Genomic DNA, 26,940 nt, shown 5'->3' with positions numbered 1-26,940 from the left:
CCTTCTTCAGCCGATGGACACTGGATTCTTAGGCTGGCACCTCCCTGATCATTCAGTTATTATCCACACCAAGCCTCCATCCACACACATCCTCTATCTCTATTTTAATCACAACTGTTAATACAACGAAAGGGCGGGGAGTCTCTGGGTGCTGTTTCTGTTGTTACAGAGTATTGCTTTGGGTCTCTCTCTCTGTGAATTGCTTGGAGAACAGACTCTGTCTTAGAATGTACTAACACAATTAGCAGCTTGCAAGTTTCACACACAGAGGGAGAGAAACAGAACCAAAAACCAAGAGACCTCTTAATTAGTAATAACCTGGAATTTAAACTATGGGGAATCAAACTCATTTGTGATTTTAATACAGAACTTCTTTAATATGATCCAACATTGGTACTGCAGGCACAGCATGATGAAGAATCAGAGAGGGCAGTACAGAATGGGGAAGAAAATTGGCAGCATGTGCCCTCCAGAAGAAGAAAGAGGAGAACCCATGTACCCCCAATATAGAGAGAGGTAAGAAACCATTTTCAGGTTCTCTGCACAGGTACTACAGTGGAGAATGGTTTGGAAGAGTCATCTGAGAAAAGGGATCTGAAGGAGACCCCATCAACCGGAAGGCATGGGATGCATTGTCCTAGGGATGGGGGGGTTCCACGACCACCACTCCAAAGAGGAGGAGACGGGTGGTGGTGGTCGGGGATTCCCTCCTAAGGGGGACGGAGTCACTCATCTGCCCTCCAGACCAGGAAACTCGAGAAGTGTGCCACTTGCCTGGAGCTAGAATTCAGGATGTGACAGAATGTCTGCCGAGACTGGTCAAGCCCTTGGGATCACTACCCCTTCCTACTTCTTCATGTGGGCACCAATGATACTGCCAAGAATGACCCTGAGCGGGTCACTGCAGACTACGTGGCTCTGGGAAGAAGGATAAAGGAGTTTGAGGTGCAAGTCATATTCTCGTCCATCCTCCCTGTTGAAGGAAAAGGCCAGGATGGGACCATTGATTTGTGGAGGTGAATGCATGGTTACGCAGGTGCTGTCGGAGAGAGGACTTTGGATTCTTCGACCATGGGATGTGGTTCCAGGAAGAATGATTGCTAGGAAGAGATGGAATCCACCTAACGAAGAGAGGGAAGAGCACCTTCGCAGGCAGGCTTGCTAACCTAGTGAGGAGGGCTTTCAATTAGGTTCGCCCGGGGGTGGAGACCTAAGCTCAGAGGTAAGTAGGGAAGTGGGATACCGGGAGAAAGCACAAGGAGGTGGCCTCCTGATTCATAGTGAGAAAGCAGGGCAATCGGCTAGTTATCTTAGGTGCCTGTACACAAACGCAAGAAGCCTGGGAAACAAGCAGGAAGAATTGGAAGTCCTGGCACAGTCAAGGAACTCTGATGTGATTGGAATAACAGAGACTTGGTGGGGTAACTCACATGACTGGAGAACTGTCGTGGAGGGGTATAAACTGTTCAGGAAGGACAAGTAGGGGAGAAAAGGTGGAGGAGTTGCACTGTATGTAAGAGAGCACTGTGATTGCTCAGAGCTCCAGTATGAAACCAGAGAAAAACCTGTTGAGAGTCTTTGGGTTAAGTTTAGAGGTGAGAGCAACAAGGGTGATGTTGTGGTGGGCGTCTGCTCTAGACCACCGGATCAGGAGAATGAGGTAGACGAGGCTTTCTTGGGACAACTAAGAGAAGTCTTCAGATCACAGGCCCTGCTTCTCATGGGGGACTTCAATCACCCTGACATCTGTTGGGAGAACAATACAGCGGTGCACAGACAATCCAGGAAGTTTTTGGAGAGTGTTGGAGCAACTTCCTGGTGCAAGTGCTGGAGGAACCAACTAGGGGCCATGCTCCTCTTGACCTGCTGCTCACAAACAGGGAAGAATTGGTAGAGGAAGTAGAATTGGATGGCAACCTGGGCAGCAGTGATCAGGAGATGGTCGAGTTCAGGATCCTGACACAAGGAAGAAAGGAGAGCAGTAGAATACGGACCCTGGACTTCAGAAAAGCAGACTTTGACTCCCTCAGGGAACTGATGGGCAGAATCCCCTGGGAGGCTAATATGAGGGGGAAAGGAGTCCAGGAGAGCTGGCTGCATTTTAAAGAAGTCTTATTGAGGGTGCAGGAACAAACCATCCCAATGTGCAGAAAGAATAGCAAATATGGCAGGCGACCAGCTTTGCTTAACACAGACATCTTCTGTGAGCTTAAACACAAAAAGGAAGCTTACAAGAAGTGGAAACTTGGACAGATGACTAGGAAGGAGTATAAAAATATTGCTCGAGCATGCAGGGGTGTACTCAGGAAGAACAAAGCACAACTGGAGTTGCAGCTAGCAAGGGATGCGAAGGGTAACAAGAAGGGTTTCTACAGGTATGTTAGTAACAAGAAGAAGGTCAGGGAAAGTGTGGGACCCTTACTGAATGGGGGAGGCAACCTAGTGACAGATGATGTGGAAAAAGCTGAAGTACTCAGTGCTTTTTTTTGCCTCGGTCTTCACAGGCAAGGTCAGCTCCCAGACTGCTGCACTGGGCAGCACAGCATGGGGAGGAGGTGAGCAGCCCTCCGTGGTGAAAGAACAGATTAAAGACTATTTAGAAAAGCTGGACATGCACAAGTCCATGGGGCCAGATGCAATGCATCCAAGGGTGCTGAGGGAGTTGGCTGATGTGATTGAAGAGCCATTGGCCATTATCTTTGAAAACTCGTGGCGATCGGGGGAGGTCCCAGACCATTAGAAAAAGGCAAATATAGTGCCCATCTTTAAAAAAGGGAAGAAGGAGAATCCGGGAAACTACAGACCAGTCAGCCTCACTTCAGTCCCCAGCAAAATGATGGAGCAGGTCCTCAAGGAATCCATTTTGAAGCACTTGGAGGAGAGGAAGGTGATCAGGAACAGCCCACGATGGAGTCACTAAGGGCAATTCACGCCTGACCAATCCAGTTGCCTTCTATGATGAGATAATTGGCTCTGTGGATATGGAGAAAGCAGTGGACGTGATAGATCTTGACTTTAGCAAAGCTTTTGATACGGTCTCCCACAGTATTCTTGCCAGAAAGTTAAAGAAGTATGGATTGGATGAATGGACTATAAACTGGATAGAAAGCTGGCTAGATTGTCGGCCTCTACGGGTAGTGATCAATAGCTCGATGTCTAGTTGGCAGCCGATATCAAGCGGAGTGCCCCAGGGGTCGGTCCTGGGGCGGTTTTGTTCAATATCTTCATTAATGATCTGGATGATGGGATGGATTGCACCCTCAGCAAGTTCGCAGATGACACTAAGCTGGGTGGGAGATAGATATGTTGGAGGATAGGATCCAGAGTGACCTAGACAAATTAGAGGATTGGGCCAAAAGATATCTGATGAGGTTCAACAAGGACAAGTGCAGAGTCCTGCACTTAGGATGGAAGCAGCCCATGCACCGCTACAGGCTGGGGACCAACTGGCTAAGCAGCAGTTCTGTAGAAAAGGACCTGGAGATTACAGTGGATGAGAGGCTGGATATGAGTCAGCAGTGTGGCCTTGTTGCCAAGAAGGCTAATGGCATATTAGGCTGCATTAGTAGGAGCACTGCCAGCAGATCGAGGGAGGTGATTATTTCCCTCTATTTGGCACTGGTGAGGCCACATCTGGAGTACTGCGTCCAGTTTTGGGCCCACCAGTGCAGAAAGGATGTGGACAAATTGGAAAGAGTCCAGCGGAGGGCAACGAAAATGATCAGGGGGCTGGGGCACATGACTAACAAGGAGAGGCTGAGGCAACTGGGCTTATTTACTCTGCAGAAGAGAAGAGTGAGGGGGGATGTAATAGCAGCCTTCAACTACCTGAGCTAGGCTGTTCTCAGTGGTGGCAGATGACAGAACAAGGGGCAATGGTCTCAAGTTGCAGTGCAGGAGAATAGAACATAGAACAAAAAATCATGCTGTCAAGGAGAGGTAATTTAACCTATTCTCCCCAACCCAGCGATGGTACAGTATCTGTTCCCACTATGAAAGCTCCTTATGGATCATCACACTATAGTGTAGGTGCATATCTTACAGTCTAGTAGTAACTCCTCATTTGGGGGCTTTTCACTTATTTAAATGTTTTTACACAATTTTACACGTATTTAAATATTTGCAGAATAAGAGCCTTAGAATTCCCTCCCCAGAGATTCAATCTTTCATTCTTTCTTCCTTTCCTCCGTCTCCCCTTTTCTGGCTTCATTCCACACAAAGTGATAAAATGGTGATGGATAATCTAACCTCAGCTCTTTGTTTCTTTAAATCAATGATGAACTTCTAATTTTTTTCCTTGTGGCTTCCCACCAATTGCTCTGTTTGTATCTATTGAGTGGATTCATTTTTTAGGGACTTCAACCAAATGTTTTTTTCTGTAAATTTATACTTTCTCATAGTGTAATTCAGAAAACAAACAAATTAACCACCAAAACATATCAGTGGCTCAGTCCTAATTATTTTTCCTTCCTAGTGCCGAATGTCCTTATTGGTCGAGTGAAAAGTGGCCCTACTTTTAACTCAATGGCATGTCCCTGTCTGTAACGTGATCACTTTTGAACACGGCATCTGATCAAAACTGGAAAACCCGAGAAACCAGATTTCCACTGGTGAGGAAAATTAGACCTACATTGTCCAATTGGTGCTGCAAGTAAAGGAATCTCTGGCACCATCTGCTTCTTCCTACACGTAGTGCGGGGAGTAGCTAAATGCACTACTACTCTCTCTACTCTTGGGGGAATTCTGCACCACTGTGCGTGCACAGAATTCATGTCCCCCACAGATTTCTTGGCTTCCTCAAAGAAAAAATGACTTTCACACAGAACCCTCTCAACCCACACCTGGATTCCCCCACACTAAGCCCCTCCACACTTGGAGCCTGCCTGGCTGAGCCTGCCTGCCCAGACCTGGTGCACTTGGCACGGAGGGCAGGGCCCTGGGGTGTTTCTGGGGCATGCTCGGTCCTTGTGCTGTGCAGGGTTGGGTGCAGCCTCACTGCTGAGCCATGTCTCGGGGGGGGGAGGAGAGCTGCAGAGTGATCTCCTACCTCTGTGCAGCCAGTGGCCTGTATTCCCCAATGCCATACTGGAGCCTCCACATTTATCTGACAAATAAAATGTGCAGAATTTAAAAATATTGTGCGCAGAAGTTTTATTTTTTTGGCGCAGAATGCCCTCTGGATTTCTCTCATTAGATGTACGGCTCAGCCTACATAAACTACAAAGGGTGCGTCCTCTAATTATTAGGCCAAGTCTACATTATAAAATGTATATTGGTGTAACTACATCGCTCATACCCCTGAGTAACCCAGTTATACTCACCTAACTCCCAGTGCTATGTCGACGGGAGCACTTCTCCTGTCAACATAGCTACTGCCTCTCACAGAAGTGGATTAACTACACCAATGGGAGTTGTTTTCCCATTAGAAAATTAGATCCGCTTAATTACATTGCTCCGGGGTATGAAAAATCCACACCCCTGATTGGTGTAGTTATCATGACCTAAAGCCCAGTGTAGACAGTGCTAGGTTGGCAGAAGAATTCTTCCATCAACCATTCCCTCTCAGTGAGGTGGATTACCTATGCTGATGGAAAAACCCTTCTTGTTGGCATCAGCAGTGTCTACATTGAAGCGATACAGTAGCGCAGCTGCAGTGTTGCAGCTGTGTCACTGTAGGTTTTCAAGTGTAGACAAGTTAGTTGTATTCAAATCAGCAGGGCCTGACCTCTTAGAATACTTGAGGAACTGGATGAAGAGATCTTTGTACCATTAGCAATTATCTTTGAGAACTTAAGGAGGATAGGAGAAATCCCAAAGGATGGGAAAGGGCATATAGAGTACATATCTATAAAGAGGGAATAAGGACAACCCAGAGAATTATAGACCAGTCTGCTTAACTTTGGTACCCGGGAAGAATATAGAGCAAATAACCAAACAATCAATCTGTAAGCACCTAGAAGTAAATAGGGTGATAAGTAACAATCAACATGGATTTGTCAAGAAAAAATCGTATCTAACCAACATAGTAGCCTTGTTTGACAGGATAATAAGCCTTGTGGATGGGGGAAGTAGTAGAGATGATATAGCTTGACTTTTGTAAGGCTTTTGATACTGTCTCACATGACCATCTCTAAAGACACTAGAGAAATAAAAGCTAGATGGGGGTGGGCAAACTATGGCGCGCAGGCTGGATCTGGCCTGCGATCCGTTTTAAGCCGGCCCGTGAGCTCCCACAGGGGAGTGAGGTCGGGGTGTGCACCACACGGCTCCCAAAAGACGCGGCATGGCCCCGCTCCAGCTCCTACGCGCTCCAGTGGCCCCCTCTGGTGCTCCAATAGGAGCTGCAGGGGCAGTGCCTGCGGACAGGGCAGCATGCAGAGCTGCCTGGCTGCGCCACTGCATAGGAGCTGGAGAAGGGACATGCCACTGCTTCTGGGAGCCGCTCGAGGTAAGCACCACACAGAGCCTGCATCTGGAGTACAATTTCCAGTTCTGGTCACCACACTTCAGGAAAGATGTGGACAAACTGGAAAAAGTCCAGAAGAGAGCAACAAAAATGATTAAAGGTCTAGCAAATGTGAGCTATGAGAAAAGATTGAAAAAATGAGTTTGTTTAGTCTAGAGAAGACTGAGGGGAGATCTGATAACAGTCTTAAAGTATGCAAACGGTTGTTATAAAGAGAAAGATGATAGGACAAGAAGTAATGGGCTTAAATTGCAGCAAGGGAGATTTAGGTTAGATATTAAGAAAACCTTCCTAACAATAAGGGTAGTCAAGCACTGGGACAAATTATCTAGGGTGTGTGTGGAATCTCTGCCACTGGGGGTTTTTAAGAACAGTTTAGACAAACACTTGTCAGGGACTGTCTCTAATACTTAGTCCTGCCTCAGTGCAGGGGACTGGATTAGAGAGGCTATTGAGGTCTCTTCCTGTCCTACATTCCTATGATTCTATGCCTAGAATGAAGAGCTGCAACCGCAGTCTGCATCCCAAGTACTGTTGCTAGCAGCAGGGTGCACGCATGTTTTTAGACAATGTGATCAGACCACATTCCATTGGGTACCAGACTGTTTTAGAAAGAAAATGTTGGAAAATATATCCTTAAGGCCTGATGATGTTGCCCCCACTAAAGTCAGCAACAAGATTCGCTATGACTTCAGTACAGTCCTTGTTTGGAATACTGTTGAATTGCTTTATTGACCTGTTAGGTCAGTGCCGAAGTTTCTTCATGGTACCTGTACAATGAAAATTAACTCCATTCCTGGTGCACAAACTGCAATAGCAGATAGTTCCTGCACAGACTGGTTTGCCTGAGGCAAAGAGTTGCAGCAGCTGCATGTTAAAACCCGCATACCTAGTACAAAGAACTGTAGTAGCAGGATGAGTACAAAGACCCGCAAATGTGGAGGGATGTCTGCACACCTCGAGCAAAAAACTGCAGCTGCTAACGGATGCGTGCAAAGACCTGCATGCCTAGTGCAAAGACCTGCAGCAGGAGAGGTGTGCATGCAAATTCCTACAGGCCTAGTGCAAAGAACTGCAGCAGCAGAGGGATGCAGGAAAAGGCCTGCATGACTAGCACAAGGAGCTGTACCTCGCCCGCCCACTTCCTGGATCCATAAGGCAAGGAGCTGTACCCGCAGCGATGGCATGCATTTTCCAGTGCAAAAAGCTGTTACCAGCATCCGGCATTCAGGAGGCATCCCTCTTGCAATCAGAGCCGCAGAAGCCTGCGCAGTACCACCGCGCCCCAGCAGGTGTCGATGGCGCTCGACCTTCGTTGCGGGACTTTCTAGCCACGCTGGGGAGGCTCTATGGGAGGGATGGGCTGCTGGGTGGGCCGCGCATGCGCACTCCGACGCCCGCGGGGGGCCGCCCCGCCAGCAGCAGGGAACCCGCCTTCCGCCTTGAGCCCAGGTAACGGGGGTGCGAAGCGCGCGCGCCCAGGAGCCCCTCAGCGGGGACGAGGCGCGGCTCCTCTGTCCCGGGGGGCGGGGCCTGGCTCCCCCTCCCCCGCAGCCCCAGGAACTTGGGCTGCCCCTGGGGAGGGGTCTGTGCCCCTGGAAAGGGGGCGTGGAAGGTGGGGGGACACTCTGCCTCCCAGAGGGGGAGGAGTTGGGGGAGGAGCTTAATATCTTGGGGGGGGCTGGTGGAAGTGCTCTGCCCCCCTAGAGGTGATGGGGGGGGCTGTTTCCTCTGAAGGGGTTACATGAGGGGGCTGTGCCCCTGACCCCATAAGTGAGGGTGGGGTCAGGGGGTGGCTGTGCCCCCTGGAGAGGGTGCATGGGGGGCTCTGCCCCTCCCTGAGGTGAGGGTGGAGTTGGGGGGAGGTTGTGGCCCCTGGAGGGACTGTGCCCCCTGAAGGGGGTACATGGGGGGATGTGCTCCTGCCCCCAGAGGTGATGGTGGGGTGGAGGAGGGCTGTAGCCCCTGGTGCATGGGGTGAGGCTTTGCCCTGTCCCAAACTGTTCTGACAGCATTTTGTTTTTCTCTCTTGCTAAATACTCAGCACTTGGTCTTGTAAAGAGTTGTCTGCTGGGGCATATCACGCAGCTCTGTGCAGGATGGACTTGGGACTGGTGACCTATCGATTGTTAATGCTATAATTGCACTGTTACACTAGCGTTCTCCGAGAGACTCCTGCAGCATGGGGCTCTCTCTAGGGGCCTCTCTAACTCGGTGTGGGTCTGGTTTGGGGTCTGTGTAAAGTTAATTATTTATGCTTTTGTTTGCATTTTTAAGACACTTTTGTAGATTCTGCTGAATGCATGTGACATTGAATAATGTAATAATGAAAGGCTAAGACTCGCTCTGGAGGCTGAGATGGTGCTTTGGCTGACAGTATACAAGAACGTGTGGGGAGAACCAAGCTTAGATATTGTGACTATAGTCTTTGGCAGCTTAAATAATTTGACATTGTACTGTTCGCTTTAAAATAATTCATCGGATTTTTAAATTGATGTAAGCAATTTATTGTTCAGTTTTGTGATATAGTCGTTTCACGAGGCTGATTCCTCCCCCTCCCCCCCAGCAGACCAACAACATAACAGTACTGACCAGTTCTAGGATTCTGTTGATGGCTTAAATAAAAAGATCACAATTACATTTCCCTTTTAAAAGAAAAGGTGTACTTGTGGCACCTTAGAGACTAACACATTTATTTGAGCATAAGCTTTTGTGAGCTACAGCTCACTTCATCGGATGCATGTAGTGGAAAATAGAGTGGGGAGATTTTATATACACAGAGAACATGAAACAATGGGTGTTACCATACAGACTGTACAAGAGTGATCAGATAAGGTGAGCTATTACCAGCAGGAGAGCGGGGGTGGGGGACCTTTTGTAGTGATAATCAAGGTGGGCCATTTCCAGCAGTTGACAAGAACGTATGAGGAACGGGGGGGGGCGCAGAATAAACATGCGGAAATAGTTTTACTTTGTGTAATGACACATCCACTCCCAGTCTTTATTCAAGCCTAAGTTAGTTGTGTCCAGTTTGCAAATTAATTCCAATTCAGCAGTCTCTCGTTGGAGTCTGTTTTTGAAGTTTTTTTGTTATAATATTGCCACTTTTAGGTCTGTAATAGAGTGACCAAAGAGATTGAAGTGTTCTCTGACTGGTTTTTGAATGCTACAATTCTTCATGTCTGATTTGTGTCCATTTATTCTTTTATGTAGAGACTGTCCGGTTTGGCCAACGTACATGGCAGAGGGGCATTGCTGGCACATGATGGCATATATCACATTGGTAGATGTGCAGGTGAACGAGCCTCTGATAGTGTGGCTGATGTGATTAGGCCCTATGATGGTGTCCCCTGAATAGATATGTGGACACAGTTGGCAACGGGCTTTGTTGCAAGGATAGGTTCCTGGGTTAGTGTTTTTGTTGTGTGGTGTGTGGTTGCTGGAGAGTATTTGCTTCAGGTTGGGGGGGGCTGTGTGTAAGCAAGGACTGGCGTGTCTCCCAAGATCTGTGAGAGTGATGAGTCGTCCTTCAGGATAGGTTGTAGATCCCTGATGATGCGTTGGAGAGGTTTGAGTTGGAGGCTGAAGGTGATGGCTAGTGGTGTTCTGTTATTTTCTTTGTTGGACCTGTCCTGTAGTAGGTGACTTCTGGGGACTCTTCTGGCTCTGTCAATCTGTTTCTTCACTTCAGCAGGTGGGTATTGTAGTTGTAAGAACACTTGATAGAGATCTTGTAGGTGTTTATCTCTGTCTGAGGGGTGGGAGCAAATGTGCTTGTATCGTAGAGCTTGGCTGTAGACAATGGATCATGTGGTGTGATCTGGATGAAAGCTGGAGGCATGTAGGTAGGAATAGCGGTCAGTAGGTTTCCGGTATAGGGTGGTGTCTATGTGACCATTGCTTATTTATGTGCTGCACTTTGGGCAGCCTTAAGGGAAAGAGAATGGCACTTTTTGCTTTACACTAAGTGCACATGGATGGTACAAGGAAGCTTCAACAAAACCTCCATAGTCCTGAAAAGCCTTCAGGGAAAGGTTGGTTAAAACTGATTCTCTGTTGCAAGCCCTCTGCTTGCAGTTGTTTGCTTGCTTTATTTCACAATGGCAATTGCAAGGGTGTGCAGTAATAGTGTGACCAGACAGCAAGTGTGAAAAATCAGGATGGGGTAATAGACACCTATATAAGACAAAGCTCCAAATATCGGGACTGTCCCTATAAAATCTGGACATCTGGTCACCTTATGCAGTAATACAAATGAAACAGCATGCAGGGCAGGGCAATTTGGGCCATCGCCCAGGGCACTGTAGCCAGCCTCCTGGTGCAGAAGCAAGGGGCTCAGGCTTCCTCTCACTGCCTGCAGGGTGCAGCCCGGTGTGGCAGGAATGCCCGCTTCCCTACTCCTGAGCAGAGGCCCCCTGCTCACCGCCCGACATGGTGTCACTCTCAGCCAGGTTCCTAGTCCTGCCTCCTCACTCTGCAAGTCAGCTCTCCCCATCCTAAGTTTGGGGATATTTCGGGGGCGAACCTTCCACCATCACTACCCATCTTAGCTACCTTCAGTGCGCTGGAGCATTTTAGCCTCCCCCTCCCCTAATAATCCCCTTACCTGGGACTGAGGAGGGGCACTTGAATATTGGGGATGCTCAGTATTGAGGTGGGGGGAGATCTGCCCTTCTGGAGCCCCCCTGTCACCACCCTCCCTTTCCCCCCATTATCCCCACACCAGTGTGATTTTATCTATACACCTCTGGTTCCCTCTTTCTGGGTCTCTCAGGTCACCATGCGTCCTTGCCACCACAGCCCTCTGGTGCCCTCCTGTCACTGCCTCGCCTTGGGCTGCCAACCCTCTGGGGCTCTGTCAGAGAAGCTGGATGCTGTGCTGAGTGGGAGAGGTTGGGAGGTGATGGAGAGGTATGACTGTGCCCCAGTGCCTGCTCACCCTGTCAGAGTGCGGCAGACTGCTTGCTACATTATCTTGGCTGTCCTGCTCAACAACCAGATGAGGGTTCCCTGTAGCACTGGCTGGGGGCGACAAAGTGACTGCTCTGGGGTTTCCTATGATGTCTGTCACCATAGCATCCAGATGTGACACACTGCAAGGCAAGACCAGCCCTGCAGGTGGGTGATGTGGTCAGGGCGTGTCAAGGTTCCTTCCCCACTCTGAACTCTAGGGTACAGATGTGGGGACCTGCATGAAAACCTCTTAAGCTTATATTTACCAGCTTAGGTTAAAACTTCCCCAAGGTACAAACTATTTTACCTTTTGCCCTGGTACTTTATCGCTGCCACCACCAAACGTCTAACAGATATATAACCGGGAAAGAGCCCATTTGGAAATGTCTTTCCCCCCAAAATCCTCCCAAACCCTACACCCCCTTTCCTGGAGAAGGCTTGATAAAAATCCTCACCAATTTGCGTAGGTGACCACAGACCCAAACCCTTGGATCTTAAGAACAATGAAAAAGCAATCAGATTCTTAAAAGGAGAATTTTAATAGAAGAAAAAGTAAAAGAATCACCTCTGTAAAATCAGGATGGTAAATACCTTACAGGGTAATTAGATTCAAAACATAGAGAATCCTTCTAGGCAAAACCTTAAGTTACAAAAAAACAGAAAAACAGGAATCTACATTCCATTCAGCACAACTTATTTTCTCAGCCATTTAAAGAAAACAGAATCTAACACATGTCTAGCTAGATTACTTACTAAGTTCTAAGACTCCATTCCTGTTCTGTCCCCGGCAAAAGCATCACACAGACAGAGAGAAAGGCTTTGTTTCTCCCTCCCCCCAGCTTTTGAAAGTATCTTGTCTCCTCACTGGTCATTTTGGTCAGGTGCCAGTGAGGTTATCCTAGCTTCTTAACCCTTTACAGGTGAAAGGGTTTTTCCTCTGGCCAGGAGGGATTTTAAAGGTGTTTACCCTTTCCTTTATATTTATGACGGGGGGGTGCTGTGGTTCAGAAGCAAGAAGCAGAGTGGGGCTGGAGTGCGAGTTCATGGATGGGAGTTTGGGGCAATGGGTTGGGAGGGGAGAGGCAGCAGGGGCTGGGGCGATGGGGGTCAGGTGGGGAGCCTGGGAAGGCAGCTGGGGCTGGGGGCGCCAAAATACAAGTTTGTCCAGGGTGCTGTTTTCCCTAAGACCGGCCCTGTAGCATGGGATATTGCAGATCAACATTGAGATGCTTTGGAAGAACTGCATATGGGAAATCCCAGGTATGAATAGTGTGGGCTGCTGCCTGGTCAGTCTGGACGTGCACTGGTAGAGCTGTGTGTGAAGCTGGACTGGACTAGCCGGAGATGCTGCAAATCACTCTACATTTAGGTGTGTTGACAAAGCCCTGTGGGGGTCAGGATTTGGAATAATATCAAGTGCTGCAGATTAGATTGAGATGCGTGAGTGTGGATTCAGGACTGGAAAAGCAGTGGCGGTGCAGGTCAGGGCTCAGGTGCATTTACAGTATGGGTGGACTAGTACTCGGCAAAACTGGAATAGCCCAGGGTTTTGCTAGTCAGAACAACAGTGTGATCTTGGTGCATTTCTTTTCTGTGTTTCAGTGTGGTGTCTGTGTGAAATCCAAAACTGGAGGTGGAGCCCAGCACCTTTGTAAGAAAGAAAATCCTCTTAATGTCACTAAGTGTTGTATATGTGTGAATTAAATTTTCATGCCAGTGAGGGAGCTGATTGTGGTGGCTGGAGGTTGACATTAGTGATGAAATGCATTAATGTCACTTTCTATTTGTTAAGATCCCAAAGTAGATAAATAATTTCAAGTGATATTTACAGAATTTCTACAATTATACAGAACGGTCACACAATATAGATAATAGTACAAAGAGTGCAATCCTGCTCTGATTGAAGTAAAATTCCCATTGACTTGAGAACAATCAAAAATGCAGAGATTTGAGTAACTGAAAAAATTGAATGATTCACAATCCATGTGTGAATTTAATGCTTGTGGAAGTTGATGGCTTGAGAGTCCTGGAATTTGAAGTCCTCTCTAACCCCAGAATAAATACAGTTGTGGTGCAAACTTGGAGGCACCAGGGGTTAGGGGACAGTTTAATCTCCATGGCCCATTGAGTCCTTGGTCTCTAGGCTAAGATTGGCACTTCTCTGGTTGGAGGATTGTAAGGTGGTGATGTTATGTAGACACTTGAGCTTTAGGAACTTGACTGACACACCAAACTCATTTCACACAGGCTGCCTGTCATAGAAGGCACAGAGATGAAAATCATGTAAATGCCTAGAAGAATATCAAATAGGCAAACCTTTGATTGTTGCCAACCTGGGCTGAAAATCCGATGAAGTGCACTACTGATCGGAAAGGGACTGTATAACCCTGGGAGCAGTCAATCTGGCCTTGTGGTTGCTACAAAACTGCTTAGTTTTGGTCTGAGTTGTGATTCCCTTACTAGTAGTTTTGTGGAAGGCTTTCAATTTTAACAGCAGCAGAAAGAAAGCTTTCAAGACTAATATATCTTGGTATCTTGAGAAGGTGAAAAACAGACACTGGTGGAAAGATGTGGTTTGAAGGTGAATTTCCCGGTGAATGTTGGGTAATCAGAGCTTTCATAGTAAACCAGTGGTGTGTGTCACAATGAGGCAGACACAGGAGGCTTGATGCAACTGTGCAGTCGTTCAGATGGGCAGATTGTGCTGTGTTTGATCATTCTGTGTTTGTTTTCTCCTGCAGGATGAAAGAGTGGTGGATTCAGGTGGGGCTGCTGAGCGTACCCCTCCTTGCTGTCTACCTGCACATCCCTCCGCCTAAGCTGTCCCCAGCCCTTCACTCATGGAGGGCGTCAGGAAGGTACTTCACATACAAGACCCAGAACATCTTTTACAGAGGTGAGGCGTGACGGGAGTGGTGCATCCACAGCTTCAGGGAGCTTTCTGCAGCACTGAGGAGATCCTGTGTTCCTCAGCCTGGGGGTGCCAGACTAGCAGACAGTCCTTTGCACTGTGACTGAGAGCTGCTGGACCTTCGCTGTCCTCCCCCAGGGTGGTGCTACAGACTGCTTCTCTCTCCAGTGCTGCTGGTCTGTGCCACCAGGCAATACTAGAGAGAAGCTTTGAAAGCACTAGGAGAGAAGGATGGGGAGGAACATACAGAAGCTGGTTGCCTGGCACAGAGTGGAGATCCCCTGCAAGACTCGCATGGGGAAGAATGGTGAGGGAGGGAGACACGGAAGAACTTAGGGGAAAGTAAAGACAAAGGCATGCTGGAAAAGCACTGGAGAATCAAGGAAAACATACACTGAGGGGAGATAAGGAGCCCAAAAAAAAAGGAGAGAGAGAGAGAAGAGCAAAAAGTTTTAAAACAAACACATAGAGAAATAAAACTGGGGTGTGGAGAGAGACAGACTGACTGGAGACAGACTGGACAGAAACAGGTGAGATGGGAGCATTTGTACTGGTATGTGGCCTGAAGGGGCATGCAGATTCCAGTCCATTGTGAGAGGGGAGCTAAAACTGGGTTGAAACTATGGTAATGATTGAGTAGAAGATATGGGGAGTCCTTGCTCCTTAGCTCTTGAGGTGTTTTCTCTCCACACTACACTGAAATGGAGCCGTCTGGCCTCCTTAAATTAAGTGGCAAATGTAGGTCAGTTAATTCACTTCTGGGGGAATGGACCATGGGTCTAGGACCAGGGTCAGTATCATTACTATGAAACATTTGTATTGTGGTAGTACCTAAAGGCCACAAGCAGGTTGGGCCGCATTGTGAAGTGTGACAGGGCCTAGTACCCCCCTCTAGGCACTGTGGGAGCAGATGCTAAGGTTCTGGGTGCCTCTGATAGCCTGGTTATGGGTAGCTGAGTGCAGGATAATAGTAAGAAAAAAGTTGTGAACCCCGGTTGCTGGGGTATTTAGTCAGTGATGGCATTTTGCCTGCACTTTTTGTGCTCAGAGAGAATTTTTGGAGCCATGATTAAGCTCTGTTGGAGAAAAACCTGGTTCAAAATATGCAACTTGTGTCTGCAGCTGTACAAACTTGTGCTTTTATCCCCTTGTGTTTAATAAGCTAAGCTGGGACCGTACTTGCTACTCCTAAGGGAATTCTGTGCCAACAAAATAAAAATTTTGTGCAAAACATTTTAAAAGTCTGCAAATTTTATTTGCCAATAAATAAATGTGGAGGCTCCAGCGTGGCAGTGGGGAGCACAGGCCACTGGCTGCATAGAGGTGGGAGATCACCCTGCTGTTCCCCACCCCACCCCGGGACATGGTGAAGCTGTACCCGACCCTGAGACAGCACAAGAGCCAGACCTGCCCCAGGGGTCCGTGTCCCGGCCTGTGTGTGTGGGGGATCTGGATGCAGGGGGTGAGGCTCAGCGGGGTTGGGAGCGTGGTGGGGGGTGTTCTGGGTGTGAGGGAGTGAGGCTCAGCGGGAGGGGTCTGGGTATGGAAGGGTTCGGATGCATGAGGGTTGGGTGGACGGGGTGGGTCTGACCTGGCCCTAGGGGATGTGTCTGACCCAGGACCATCCTGGGTGCCCCTAGCCCTCCATACCTCCCCCCTGTGGTGATTTACCTCTCCACCGGCTGCTCCGGGCACCTGAAACAATGTGCTTGCACTGCTGGGGAGGAGCATGTGACCGCTCTTGTGGCTTCCCTTTGCTTCCCCATCAGAAAGTAATCTTTCTATGCAGAAGTAAAGAAACCTGCATGGGATGTGAATTCTGTGCACGTGCCGTGGTGCAGAATTCCCCCAGGAGTCGCTTGCATTAGACTCCTCTCAGGAACAGTTAGGTCCCACAGGAACTGGAAGTGGTAGGTTTATTCAAATGGCACACTTGCGTTTGTGGGCACTTGGTGTTAAGCAGCACTGTGTAGCTGGAGGTGCTGTTGTTTTGGATGAGACGTAAAAATGATGTCCTAGCTGCTTGTCATTGAAGATCCCACAAATCCCTTCTTGAGAGCAGTGGTGTTTGCTCCAAATTATGGCCAAATTCCAGTTTTAAGTACAGATGCTCACAATATACTTACTTCCCAAGTCTTCCCCATGCCACAGTTTCAGTTGGGAGCAGTATTTTTCTCCACTTCCTGTCCTTAACCTGCTGGTATGTGCTGTGAAACAGCTGTCATGTTTTACCCAAGGGATGGCTGCATTTGAGTGTCTGATTCCTGGTTTCCCTATCAGTTTAAAATTTGCGTAGTGCTTTGGGATCATTCAGAATGAAAGGTGTTATGTAAATGTAAGCTCACTCATTGCTCCCAAGTTGTCTGTGTACATAGACTGATTGATAGCCTAATGTGGTGAGCCCCCACCTGGTGCCATTACATCAACAGTGTAAACTCTCTCCTCTGCGAGGTGCCTCTGTACAGCTCTTAAGGAACAATAGCCCTAGTAACAGGTTTTTGTGCAAGCTGAGAAGTCTCTGAATGGCAAAGTCTTGGGGGTTTTGTCTGTGTGTTAGGTTCTAAGAACGTTTACTGTGAGGGAGCCTTTGTGGCTGGAGAGATCTGATTTTTTAGTGTTAAAAAATCAACAAAACTCTTATTGGGAGCCTGGAACACAACCTGGTTGATGTTACTGTTGGGTCCCTGATACGGTCTCCTGTACAGCTGCTTTAAAGTTAAAGCATCCTTGGAGTGTAGCGCACCTTGCTGATGTCGTATTCTCTCCTCAGATTCATCAGGTGCACTCGGCAGTTCCGATATTGTGGTTCTGTTACACGGCTTCCCAACCTCCAGCTATGATTGGTACAAGGTGAGGGGACCATGTAAGCACAAAGTGTGGACTGAGTGAGTAAAATCGGTGATTCTCACTTCCCCTGGAAACCAGAGGGGGATCCCTCAGGGAGGAATAAATGGGCCTGTCTGACTAGTGAATCATGGAGGAGAGATCGATGAGTGACAGGGCTTCCCTAGTTTGAGGCAGAGTTCTTGTTTTGGCTCTCCCAGCCCACTTCACTCGTTTTTTTGCTCATAGCTAAGACTTTGCCCTTGGGTGAAACTTGCACAGTTTGTCATAGCTTTCAAAGTGTGGCTAAGTCATCACCTACAAGACCCTATGTAACCTTGTTTCCACCTACCTATGTCTCTGATGTCCCTTCCTCTCCCTAAATTCTTCCCAGTTCTCTCTCGCCACTTCCTCCTTCATCTCACACCCCTTTTCATGCCTGTTCTAATGCTGCTTCCCATGCCTGGAGCACTCTTTTCTCATCTGCCAAGTGTCCTGCCCCACTTCAGTTCTCTCCTTAAGACTCACTTTCAAGCATCCCTTCTACTCCCTTGGCCCTTCGGCTCCTAAGATTTTGTCCTATGATTTATTTTGCTTTTGTGTTCTTGGGGGCAGGAAACTTGTCTTTATACAGCAGAACCTGTTATCTGATCTAATTGGGACTGGGGCCAGATCCGATAATCAAAAATTCATATAATTCAGAGAATGGGAAAGTGCGAGGCTGCAGTGCCATCTAGTGGCTACAAGAGAGATCACCTGCTTCTGGACCTGTGTGTGCTGGTTGTTTGGTTAATATGGAGAGCCGGATAATGGAGGATCGGATAAACAGGGTTCTTTTGTATGTGTGAAGAACGATGTCCGTTTCCTGTGCTGTGTGAGTGTTTGGTGGTAATCAGTGTGGCATTCCTGGGACCAGATGCTGGATTTTGTAAGATCCAAAGGGAGCAAAAAGCATCTCTAGCTACACATGGATTCCAAGGTGATGGAGGCAGCTTCTCCCAACTTGCCTATATGAATATTGGTATTTTCTTTTAAAAAATAACTCCATACAGGCCTCTTGTAGGGAGGCGCAGCTGTCGTCTCAAAATCTGAGTCCTTTGGTATATTCACATTTTTTGGGGAACAAGGGCACTACCCTTGTAATGGATGAGAAGGTAGACTTCCCTGTTGAATGATTGTGGTGTCAGTTTGACAGGTTCTGAAGGAAATTCCCATATGGTACATCTGGCCAGAGGATATAGCTATAGAACTGGGTCTTACGTTGGAGGGAGATGCAAACCAGAGGGGAACCTCAGGATCTAGCCAATATGGCCTTTGCAGGGAGAAACCCCACCGCGGGGCTTGGGGGAAATAACTTTTTAGAAGATCTGTTGGCTTTTGCTGTCATGAATATACTGGTTATTATGATAACTCAAATCCACTGCAGTTCAATTTGTGTTTGCAGCATGGGTGTCCGGGAGGAGCTTTAAGAAATTACGGTGTAGAACTGTCCATCTTGGTGCGTAGGCCTCAGAGATATGAGTGTAGCTGCTCTTATGATTTCCTGTCTTTCTCTTACAGATTTGGGAAGGGCTGACCCAGCGATTTCACAGGGTGATCGCTCTGGATTTTGTAGGATTTGGTTTTAGTGACAAGCCTGTAAGTGATCCTGACAGACGATTGTGTAGTTTCTTTTGGAAAAGGGATTTAATGAGGAAAGTGCATCGAGACCAATGGCATCACACAACGCCATGCCTGGGAAGATGGATTTTATTTACTATGGATTTTGATAAAATCAGTTCATTTCCCAGGTTGCTTTCTGTCTTTATCCACTTACATTTTTTCCAGGATGCAGTGTTGTAGCTGTGTCACTCCCAGGATATTAGAGACACAAGGTAGGTGAGGTAATAGCTTTTATTGGGCCGACTTCTGTTCATGAGAGAGACAAGTTTTCAAGCTTACACAGAGCTTGAAAGCTTGTCTCTCTCACCAGCAGAAGTTGGTTCAGTAAAAGCTATTACCTCACCCACCTTGTGTGTCTAATATTTTTCAGCAACAGAAATAAAGATACAATTGTAGAATATGATTGGTGTCAAAATCAAACATCAGAAATGGGACGTGATGCAATGGTCTCTAAAGTGACCACACTCCACTGGAGTGTTGGCTCACCTCTGTAGAACGGGTTTGCTTCACTTGTCACATTAGGCAGCTCTGACACAAGTAAAATGCTGGTGAAGGGTTACTAGCTTGTGGTTACGCTTGTGTAATTGTAACCTTGCAAACAAATCACGGAGTGAGTTTGATAGTACTTAGCTCTTCATCTTCAAAGAGCTTTACACACACTAGGTAATCATCACAGACCTTCTGTGAATTGAGTTTCATTATCTCCATTTTAGAGATGGGGAAACTGAGGCACGTGGTGATAAAAAGATTTGCCCAAGGTATCTCAGTAAATCAGCAGGAGCCTGGACTAGAATCTGAGTTGTTGGCTGTCAGTCCTGGGCTTGTCTCACGCTTCTGCATTTGTCCACGAACACTGGTGCTTAGTTGTGTCCAGGCACTGAACTTAGTCAGACTGGAACTGCCAGGTGGGCTGTTCGGAAGAACCTGCACAGTGATATTCCAGCTCTCTGTAACTAACAAGATAGAAGTGTATGATGTTGCTCTCACTGGAGCTGCTCTCTTGCTTTGCTTTTTAAACAGAGGCCCCATCACTATTCCATTTTTGAGCAGGCCAACATCGTCGAGGGGCTGCTGGGGCACCTGGGTCTCCGAAATCAGAGGATCAACCTCCTGTCTCATGACTATGGAGACACAGTTGCGCAGGAACTGCTCCACAGGTCACTGGAAGCACTAAAGCTCTGAATGCTCTTCGTCATCCTCCTAGGGTTTAATTCCCTGAAGCTAAGTAAAAGTAAATGGTGGAGAGCCCCCTCGTTCCCCATCCCACAGCTGAGATTCAGGGTGACAGCAGGAGGTACCAGTGTGATACCACGCTGAAGGATGCAGTAGTATAAGAGCCTAGGTAGATAGATGGAGGGAAGCTGATATGCTGCCTCCATTGACTTCAGTGGAAGCTGTGTACGCAGATACAGTGGAAGAGTCTTGTCTAGCCATCTCCAAAACTAGATGCGCAACGTACTCTTTGTCTTTGAGACCTGGAGGCTTGTCAAGGATGTGAGGATTGAACAAGGCAAGTCTTCACAAGCCAAGAGCATCTTCTGTCACCATTGACCAGGGTCTGTGTGAAACCACAGGGGATGGCTAGTCACAGATGGAAGGACTCTGCCTAAGTTAACACTTTTCTTCCCGTCAGAAATTTAGCAGCAGCTGATGAGGCTTTGCCTTTTATCTTGTCACCTCAAAGTCGGTGGCAAATGTTAGGGATTTGGCCTTGCCACCCCGCTATGAGGAAGGAACCAGATAGAATGCCCCTCCTACAGATGGGGAAAATTGAACCAAAGAGTGGCTGAGGGATTTGTCCAAAGGCAAGTCACTGGCAGAGGAGGAGTCAGAACTGAGGTTTCTTAATGTGTGATCCCTTGTTCTAATCAGTAGATCAGGCTCCCTGTGGCTGGGAAGTGCTGCAAGGTGTAACTTCCACACAGAACTCCTTACAATGGTGTCGTGTGGAATCTCTAGCTAATGAGTACATGTCAGATGTATAAATGTGTGTGTATTGTATTAGCATTTAAGAAGGTTTTTTAAAAATTGTTTTACTTATTTAGTACAAAAAACTTAGCATGCTGTGGAGTTCCCAATCTAACCAGTTAATAATCTGAGTGGGGGAGGGTGGGTGGCAAGCACTGCTGATTTTTTAATTAGTCTAAAGTGAAAATTATTCAGCAAATAGAACATCCAGTAGTGCAAATCCAGTGTGCCTATTTTCTGTATCCCTCTTGAGATCCAGGGAGAGAAGACTTTCCCCAAGGCTGCTGAGACTGTTTCATAAAGCATGCATTAGAGAAGGTCTTGTTTACCCTCTTAACAGTGATTATTGCAATGTGAATGAGTTGTACAGTGAAGGAGAGCTGTAGGGAGTACTTTGACACTGCTGTTCCTATGCTACTTTTGAAATCACATCTCATGGGTTAATTCGCATCCTGGATTACGTTTTAATAAATGGCAATATTACTGCAGTCTGTTGGTCAGTCACTTCTTGGAATTGCCTGAGAATTGCTCCAGTTTAATTCAGCCTTGTCTCTTGTTCTCTAGGTATGAACACAATAAAACTGGATGTGTCCTGATCAATAGCCTATGTTTATCCAATGGAGGTAACTGTTTTGCTTAGAGTAATGTGATCTGTGCAAAATAAATTAGTGGCTCTCCATCTGCTTCCCTGATATCGGTGCCTACATCACCACTGAGACTAACTGCTCCCTTTGTTGGCAGTCTCATCACGGTGCCAGGGGCTGAGTGGGCAATAGAGACTGAACTCCCCTCTGACCCACAGAGGGGTCCCTCCGGGCCAGGGATGAGGCACACTGGTGGAGCAGTGTGGGGAAGCTTTCACTGCTCTCCCTTTTCTATGGGTTAGTGGAAGGCTTTAGTGCGGTCAGTGCAGCACCTTTCACAACACCAGAATTCACTCTTAAGTGGGGAAGATGGGGCGGGGGGCTGGTTATAGGACACGGGAAGGCTGATACGTCTCCCTCCGTTGCTGCTTTAGTAGCAGATTGATCCTGTTAATGCAGCTTGTAAAGGCAGATGGTCTCTGTTGTGGCCCATTTCGGAATGGTGCTGTGACTGAGGAGTCAGAATTTCTTCCCTTCTTTAGGACATGTTTTTTGGCCACTCTTTGTGAGAGTAGATGCCTGTCCTGATGTGGCTGGTTCGGTGCCTTGATGGCATTTGTAGTCTATAACAGTGGCATCGCCGCATCTCTGCCATGCACGAAAGTAAATTCTGTTGAGAGGTGTTTAAAATAGAAAAAGACTCAGCAATCCCCATTTAAGATATTGGTATCTGGCTGTCAGCAAATGCATTCCCTGAGGCTGCGCAGGTGCGGGGAGGGCAGAAGAGGGAGACTGGAAAATGTCAGAGCAAACTTAAGTAACTGCAATGTCTGTTTTCTGAAACACTTTCAGGTATTTTCCCAGAAACTCATTACCCCAGGTTCATTCAGAAGGTGAGCTGCTTTGGTCTCTAGTTTTATGAAATCTGGACTCAAGTATCAAGAATAAAACTTCTAGGCATCAGTTTGACTGTGTGCTGTTTTTTGGTCCTAGAATGTGTCCTTTTCCAGCTACTGTAATTTGTTGGCTGACTTTAAATGACTGCATGTAAATGTTTAGCTGCAGTTAAGGGGGGAGCAGTTATTCAGGCCACGTCTACACTAGCAGACTTACAGCAGCACAGCTGCACCGCTATAAGATCACTTGTGTAACTGCTCTATGCTGATGGGAGATAGCTCTCCCGGCAACATCATAAAACCACCTCCACGAGCAGCAGTAGCTAGGATGGCAGGAGAAGCTCTCCTGTCAATATAGCGCTGTGCACACTACCACTTATGTCAGCAAAACTTACGTCACTCAGGAGGGAGGTTTTTTTCACATACCCGAGTGACATAAATTTTGCCGATATAAATCGTAGTGTAGACACAGTCTCAGAGAACAAGAGTCGTTAAACATTCTGTTTCGTTGTACCACCTTTTGCTTTGATCTTACCAGAACTTGCAGGGTCAGGTCAGGGTTATTGGGGTGGAATATCTATTGGAAACACCGAGGATTATGCAGGCGCGGGGGGTGTTATTCCCTCTGACTCTGCCCAGAGTCAGTGGTCTCATCTGGTGGTAGTGGCTGTTATGCTGCTGGACAAGCAGTTCTTTCAGATGAGTCATAAAACTGATGGCCACAATTGGTACAGTTTACACTAAGCTTCCATTAAAAAAAAAAAAAAAAGTCTTAGACACCAAAAATGTGCTCGGCATCTCCAAGACACACTAGCCTGGTTACAGTCTGTTCTTGAATTTCTGCTGCTGCTCAGAGTGAAGACTGAGCAGAGCCACACCAACTTTCACTGCTGTTGTTGGGGAAGCCATTGTGTCCAGCTCTGGGCACCACACTGTAGGAAATTGACCAAAAGCAGGTCAATTTCATGCTGCTGGTGCTTTTGGAAAGCTCTGAGCAGCAGCAGAGGCAGGCACTGGAACTCACTGGGGGAGGACCCAGAAACGGAGACTGGAGGAGGGGTCAGAGAAACATATGTCTCCCCATTGCAGCAGCCAGACAGCAGAGGGAGAGGTAGACTAGTGGACACCTTCACTCTTTGCAGTAACTAGCAGGTTCTGGGGTGGGAGGCTGGAAAGAGAGAATGGAAATGCTCCTTCTCTGTACAATAATAAGCAGGTGGGACTTGGAAGGGGGAAGGGATTCAGATTTATCAAACACCGACTGTCCAGATGCTGATGTGAAAGATGGAGCTTCTTGTAGGAATCCCATCACCTTTCCCATTCTCATTAGTGATGGGTGAGCTGCTCATCCCAGCAAGGCTGCTTATCCTTCCCTGACACCTCCTCAAAAAAAAAATCTTACTGCCTTCTGGTTACTAGCCTAGTCTTTTTCTCAAGTCTTGGTCTTGGTGTCTTTGATCTGAAGTTCAGATGGCCTAAAGAGATCAGTGGCTGAAGGTGCTTTGGTTCAGTGTATTAATAACTTTGAAAAATCTAGTGGTAATAATGGATTTACTTCAGTGATTGTGGGGAATGGTTGTTCTGTAAGACGGCTGGTTCGTGGGGGCCTGGTAGCTCTGTAGGAAAGGACCTCTGAACAGGCAAGGAATTATTGCTGTCTATATGGCATTTAATGGCATTTTTCTCCTTTCTTCTGCCAAAGATTCTCAAGGATGGTGGCCTACTGTCCCCCATCATCACCCGGCTAATGAACTACTGCCTCTTCTCAAGAGGGTGAGTTGGTGTTCTGAGCACTACACACACTGTAGGGGACAACCCTGTTGTGACAAATGTATAGATTAGGTTGGAGTATAACCCAGGAAACACTCACTTGTATAAAAGTATTAAGTCATGCGTCCTCTATAGGCTGTAGTTACTAATGGCTGCTTGTTCACACACACTTGAGCATGTTTCATCTGGTAGAGGACAGTAGCTCACTGTCGTTCCACCCAGTTCTTCAGTGGTAGGTGGATGTACCATATTATGCTGAAGATATTCTGAAGTTGAGACAGACTTCACTTGGAAGCATTGTTAATGTCTAAACAACTTATTTTCCTTTCTGACCCTGTGCCTTACACTTGGTCCCGCAACATTGTCCTAAGAAAACTAGAAAAATGTGGTTTAGATGAAATTACTATAAAGTGGATGCAAAACTGGTTGAAAGACTATTCAGAGTCATTATCAATAGTTCAGATGGGGGTTGGGGGGGAAATATATCTATTGGGGTCCCATAGGGGTCCAGTACTATTCAGTATTTTCATTGATGAATTGGATAATGGAATGGAAAGAATGCTTATAAAATCTGTGGCTGACACCAAACTGGGAAGTGTTGCATGGACTTTGGAGGACAGTTTAGAATTCAAAACGACCTTGACAAATTGGAGAATTGGTTTGAAATCAACAAGATGAAAATCAGTAAAGACAAGTGCAGAGCAGGAAGGAACAATCAAATGCACAACTACAAAATGGGGAATAACTAGTTAGGTGGTAGTACTGCTGAAAAATAGCTGTGGGTTATTTTGCATCACAGACTGAATGAGCCAATAATATGATGTAGTTGCAAAAAAGACTAATATCATTCTGGGGTCCGTTAACAGAAGTGTCGTATGTAAGTCATGGGAGGTGATTGTCCTGCACTGCTCAGCATTGGTGAGGCCTCATCTGAAGAGCTGTTTCCAGTTCTGGGCACCACACTTTAGGAAAGGTGTGGACAAATGGGAGAGTCCAGTGGAGAGCAACAAAAATGATTAAAGGTGTTTAGTCTTGAGAGAGGATGTCGGGGGGGGACGGACCTACCTGATAACAGTGGTCAAATATGTTAAGGTTTGTTATAAAGAGGACAGTGATCAATTGTTTTCCATGCCCACTGAAGGTAGGACAAGAAGTCCTGCAGCCAGGGAGATTTAGGTTAGATATTAGGAAATACTTTCTAATTATAAGGGAGGTTGTGGAATCCCTGTCATTGGAGGTTTTTAAGAACAGGTTGGACAAGCATCTGTTAGGAATGCTCTAGATTTACTTGGTCCTGCCTCAGTGTATGGGGCTGGAGTAGATGACTTTTCAGTGTCCCTTCCAGCCCTATATTTCTATGATTCTTAAAGGTGCTGCCTGCAAACAACAAATATAACTCCTTTAAAGACACATCAGTCAGGACTTGGAACAGGAAAAGTGGAGAGGGAGTCCCAGGATTCCCTCATCTGTAGCCATGCAGAGTTGCAGTTTAAGCATTAGGGGTGAAACCTTCACCTTCCTGAAGTCAGTGGCAGTTTTGCTATTGACTTCATTAGGGCCAGGATTTCACCCTAGGTTCAGAATGCCTAGATCAGTGCTCTTCAACCTTTTTACGCACAAGATCACTTTTTGAATTTCAGATCAACCTAGGATCTGCACCCCCCTTCCCCGAGGCCCCACCCTGCTCACTCCATTCCCCCCTCCCTCCGTCGCTCACTCTCCCCCACCCTCACTCACTGTCTCCGGGCTGGGGCCGAGGGGTTTGGAGTGTGGGAGGGGGCTCCGGGCTGGTGCAGAGTGTTGGGGTGCAGGAAAGGGTGAGGAGTGTGGGCTCTGGGAGAGAGTTTGGTACAGGAGGGGGCTCCAGGCTGGGGCGGGGGTGCAAGGTGCAGGCTTTGGCCGGGAGGCGCTTACCACTGGCGGCTCCTGGCCAGCGGTGCACGCTGCTCCCGGAAGCGGCTGGTTGCTGGCAAGCCTCTGCGGCCCCTGGGGCGGAAGGGGGGCAGCGGGTTGCCATGCACTGCCTGCCCCCGCAAGCGCCGCCCCTGCAGCTCCCATTGGCTGGTTTCCGGCCAATGGGAGCTGTAGGGATGGTGCTGTGGCCAGGGGTAGCTCATGGAGCCACCTCATCCCCAACACAGCATGGAGATTAGAAAGCCGCAGCTGGTTTTCACACTAGTACAATGCTGTTGTACTTGGTTTTCCAGCACTGCGTGGGGAACAACAACAACAAAATTACTGTCTTCTCCCACAAATAATTCATTGAAATTAGAACAAACATTTCTGTTCATATTAGATGCTATGAAACACCTTTACTTCTCCACTTTGGGATCACTGCTAAATTTGATACTGTTCTTTTAAGTTGGATAATTTGAGGTGCTCCAAGAGTGTGTATTTTACAAACGAATCTTGTAATCATTTGACACTTTTGCCCTGAGACTAGTTTTTGTGTCTGATATTAAGTGGCGTTATATCCTGTTTATTCCAGAAGGGGATACATGCTGTAAAGATCTTCATGCCTCTCTGAATTTTTTTTCAGACTTGGAGCAGTCTTTGGTCCGTATACGCAGCCTTCAGCTGCGGAATACTGGGACATGTGGACAGCAATCCGGACAAATGATGGAAATCTTGTTGTTGACAGGTATGTTGCTCTCTAATTTCCTTGTCTGTTGATGTCTCACACCAGCTCATCCCTGTATTTCCAAACTGAGAGCCATGGAGCACTTACTGGTGGTCTGCAGAGAGCTGCCTGGTCACATAAGAACACAAGAGTGGCCAATGCCTGGTGCTTCATGGGAATAAACAAAACGGCATTTATCGAGTGATCCATCACCTGTCGTCCAGTCACAGCTTCTGGCAGTCAGAGGCTTAGGGACACATGAGGCATGGGGTTTGTCACTGATCATC

The 26,940-nt window shown here is 47.3% G+C and overlaps 1 protein-coding gene across 4 annotated transcripts in view; it reads left to right on the top strand.

Annotated features, from left to right (window-relative positions):
* The first annotated feature begins 7,810 nt into the window (after positions 1-7,810).
* Positions 7,811-26,940, top strand: part of MEST (mesoderm specific transcript) — a 32,523-nt gene continuing 13,393 nt past the window's right edge. For 3 of the 4 annotated variants that reach the window (XR_012637633.1, XM_074942721.1, XM_074942723.1), the window contains exons 1-9: positions 7,811-7,918; positions 14,161-14,315; positions 17,101-17,180; positions 18,714-18,791; positions 19,836-19,972; positions 21,348-21,406; positions 22,220-22,260; positions 23,966-24,036; positions 26,573-26,674. Coding sequence is in view for 3 of the 4 variants with exons in the window: in XM_074942721.1 (XP_074798822.1) it covers positions 7,848-7,918; positions 14,161-14,315; positions 17,101-17,180; positions 18,714-18,791; positions 19,836-19,972; positions 21,348-21,406; positions 22,220-22,260; positions 23,966-24,036; positions 26,573-26,674 (794 nt within the window). In the remaining variant the exon portion in view is untranslated. Of the gene's footprint in view, positions 7,919-13,034; positions 13,071-14,160; positions 14,316-17,100; positions 17,181-18,713; positions 18,792-19,835; positions 19,973-21,347; positions 21,407-22,219; positions 22,261-23,965; positions 24,037-26,572; positions 26,675-26,940 lie in introns of those variants that run through there. The other variant, XM_074942722.1, reaches the window with a different exon arrangement.

Source organism: Natator depressus, chromosome 1 (genome assembly GCF_965152275.1).
Source record: "Natator depressus isolate rNatDep1 chromosome 1, rNatDep2.hap1, whole genome shotgun sequence".
NCBI lineage: Eukaryota > Metazoa > Chordata > Testudines > Cheloniidae > Natator > Natator depressus.
The sequence above is the reverse complement of the archived record's forward strand: the minus strand, read 5'-3'. Positions and strand labels throughout refer to the sequence as shown.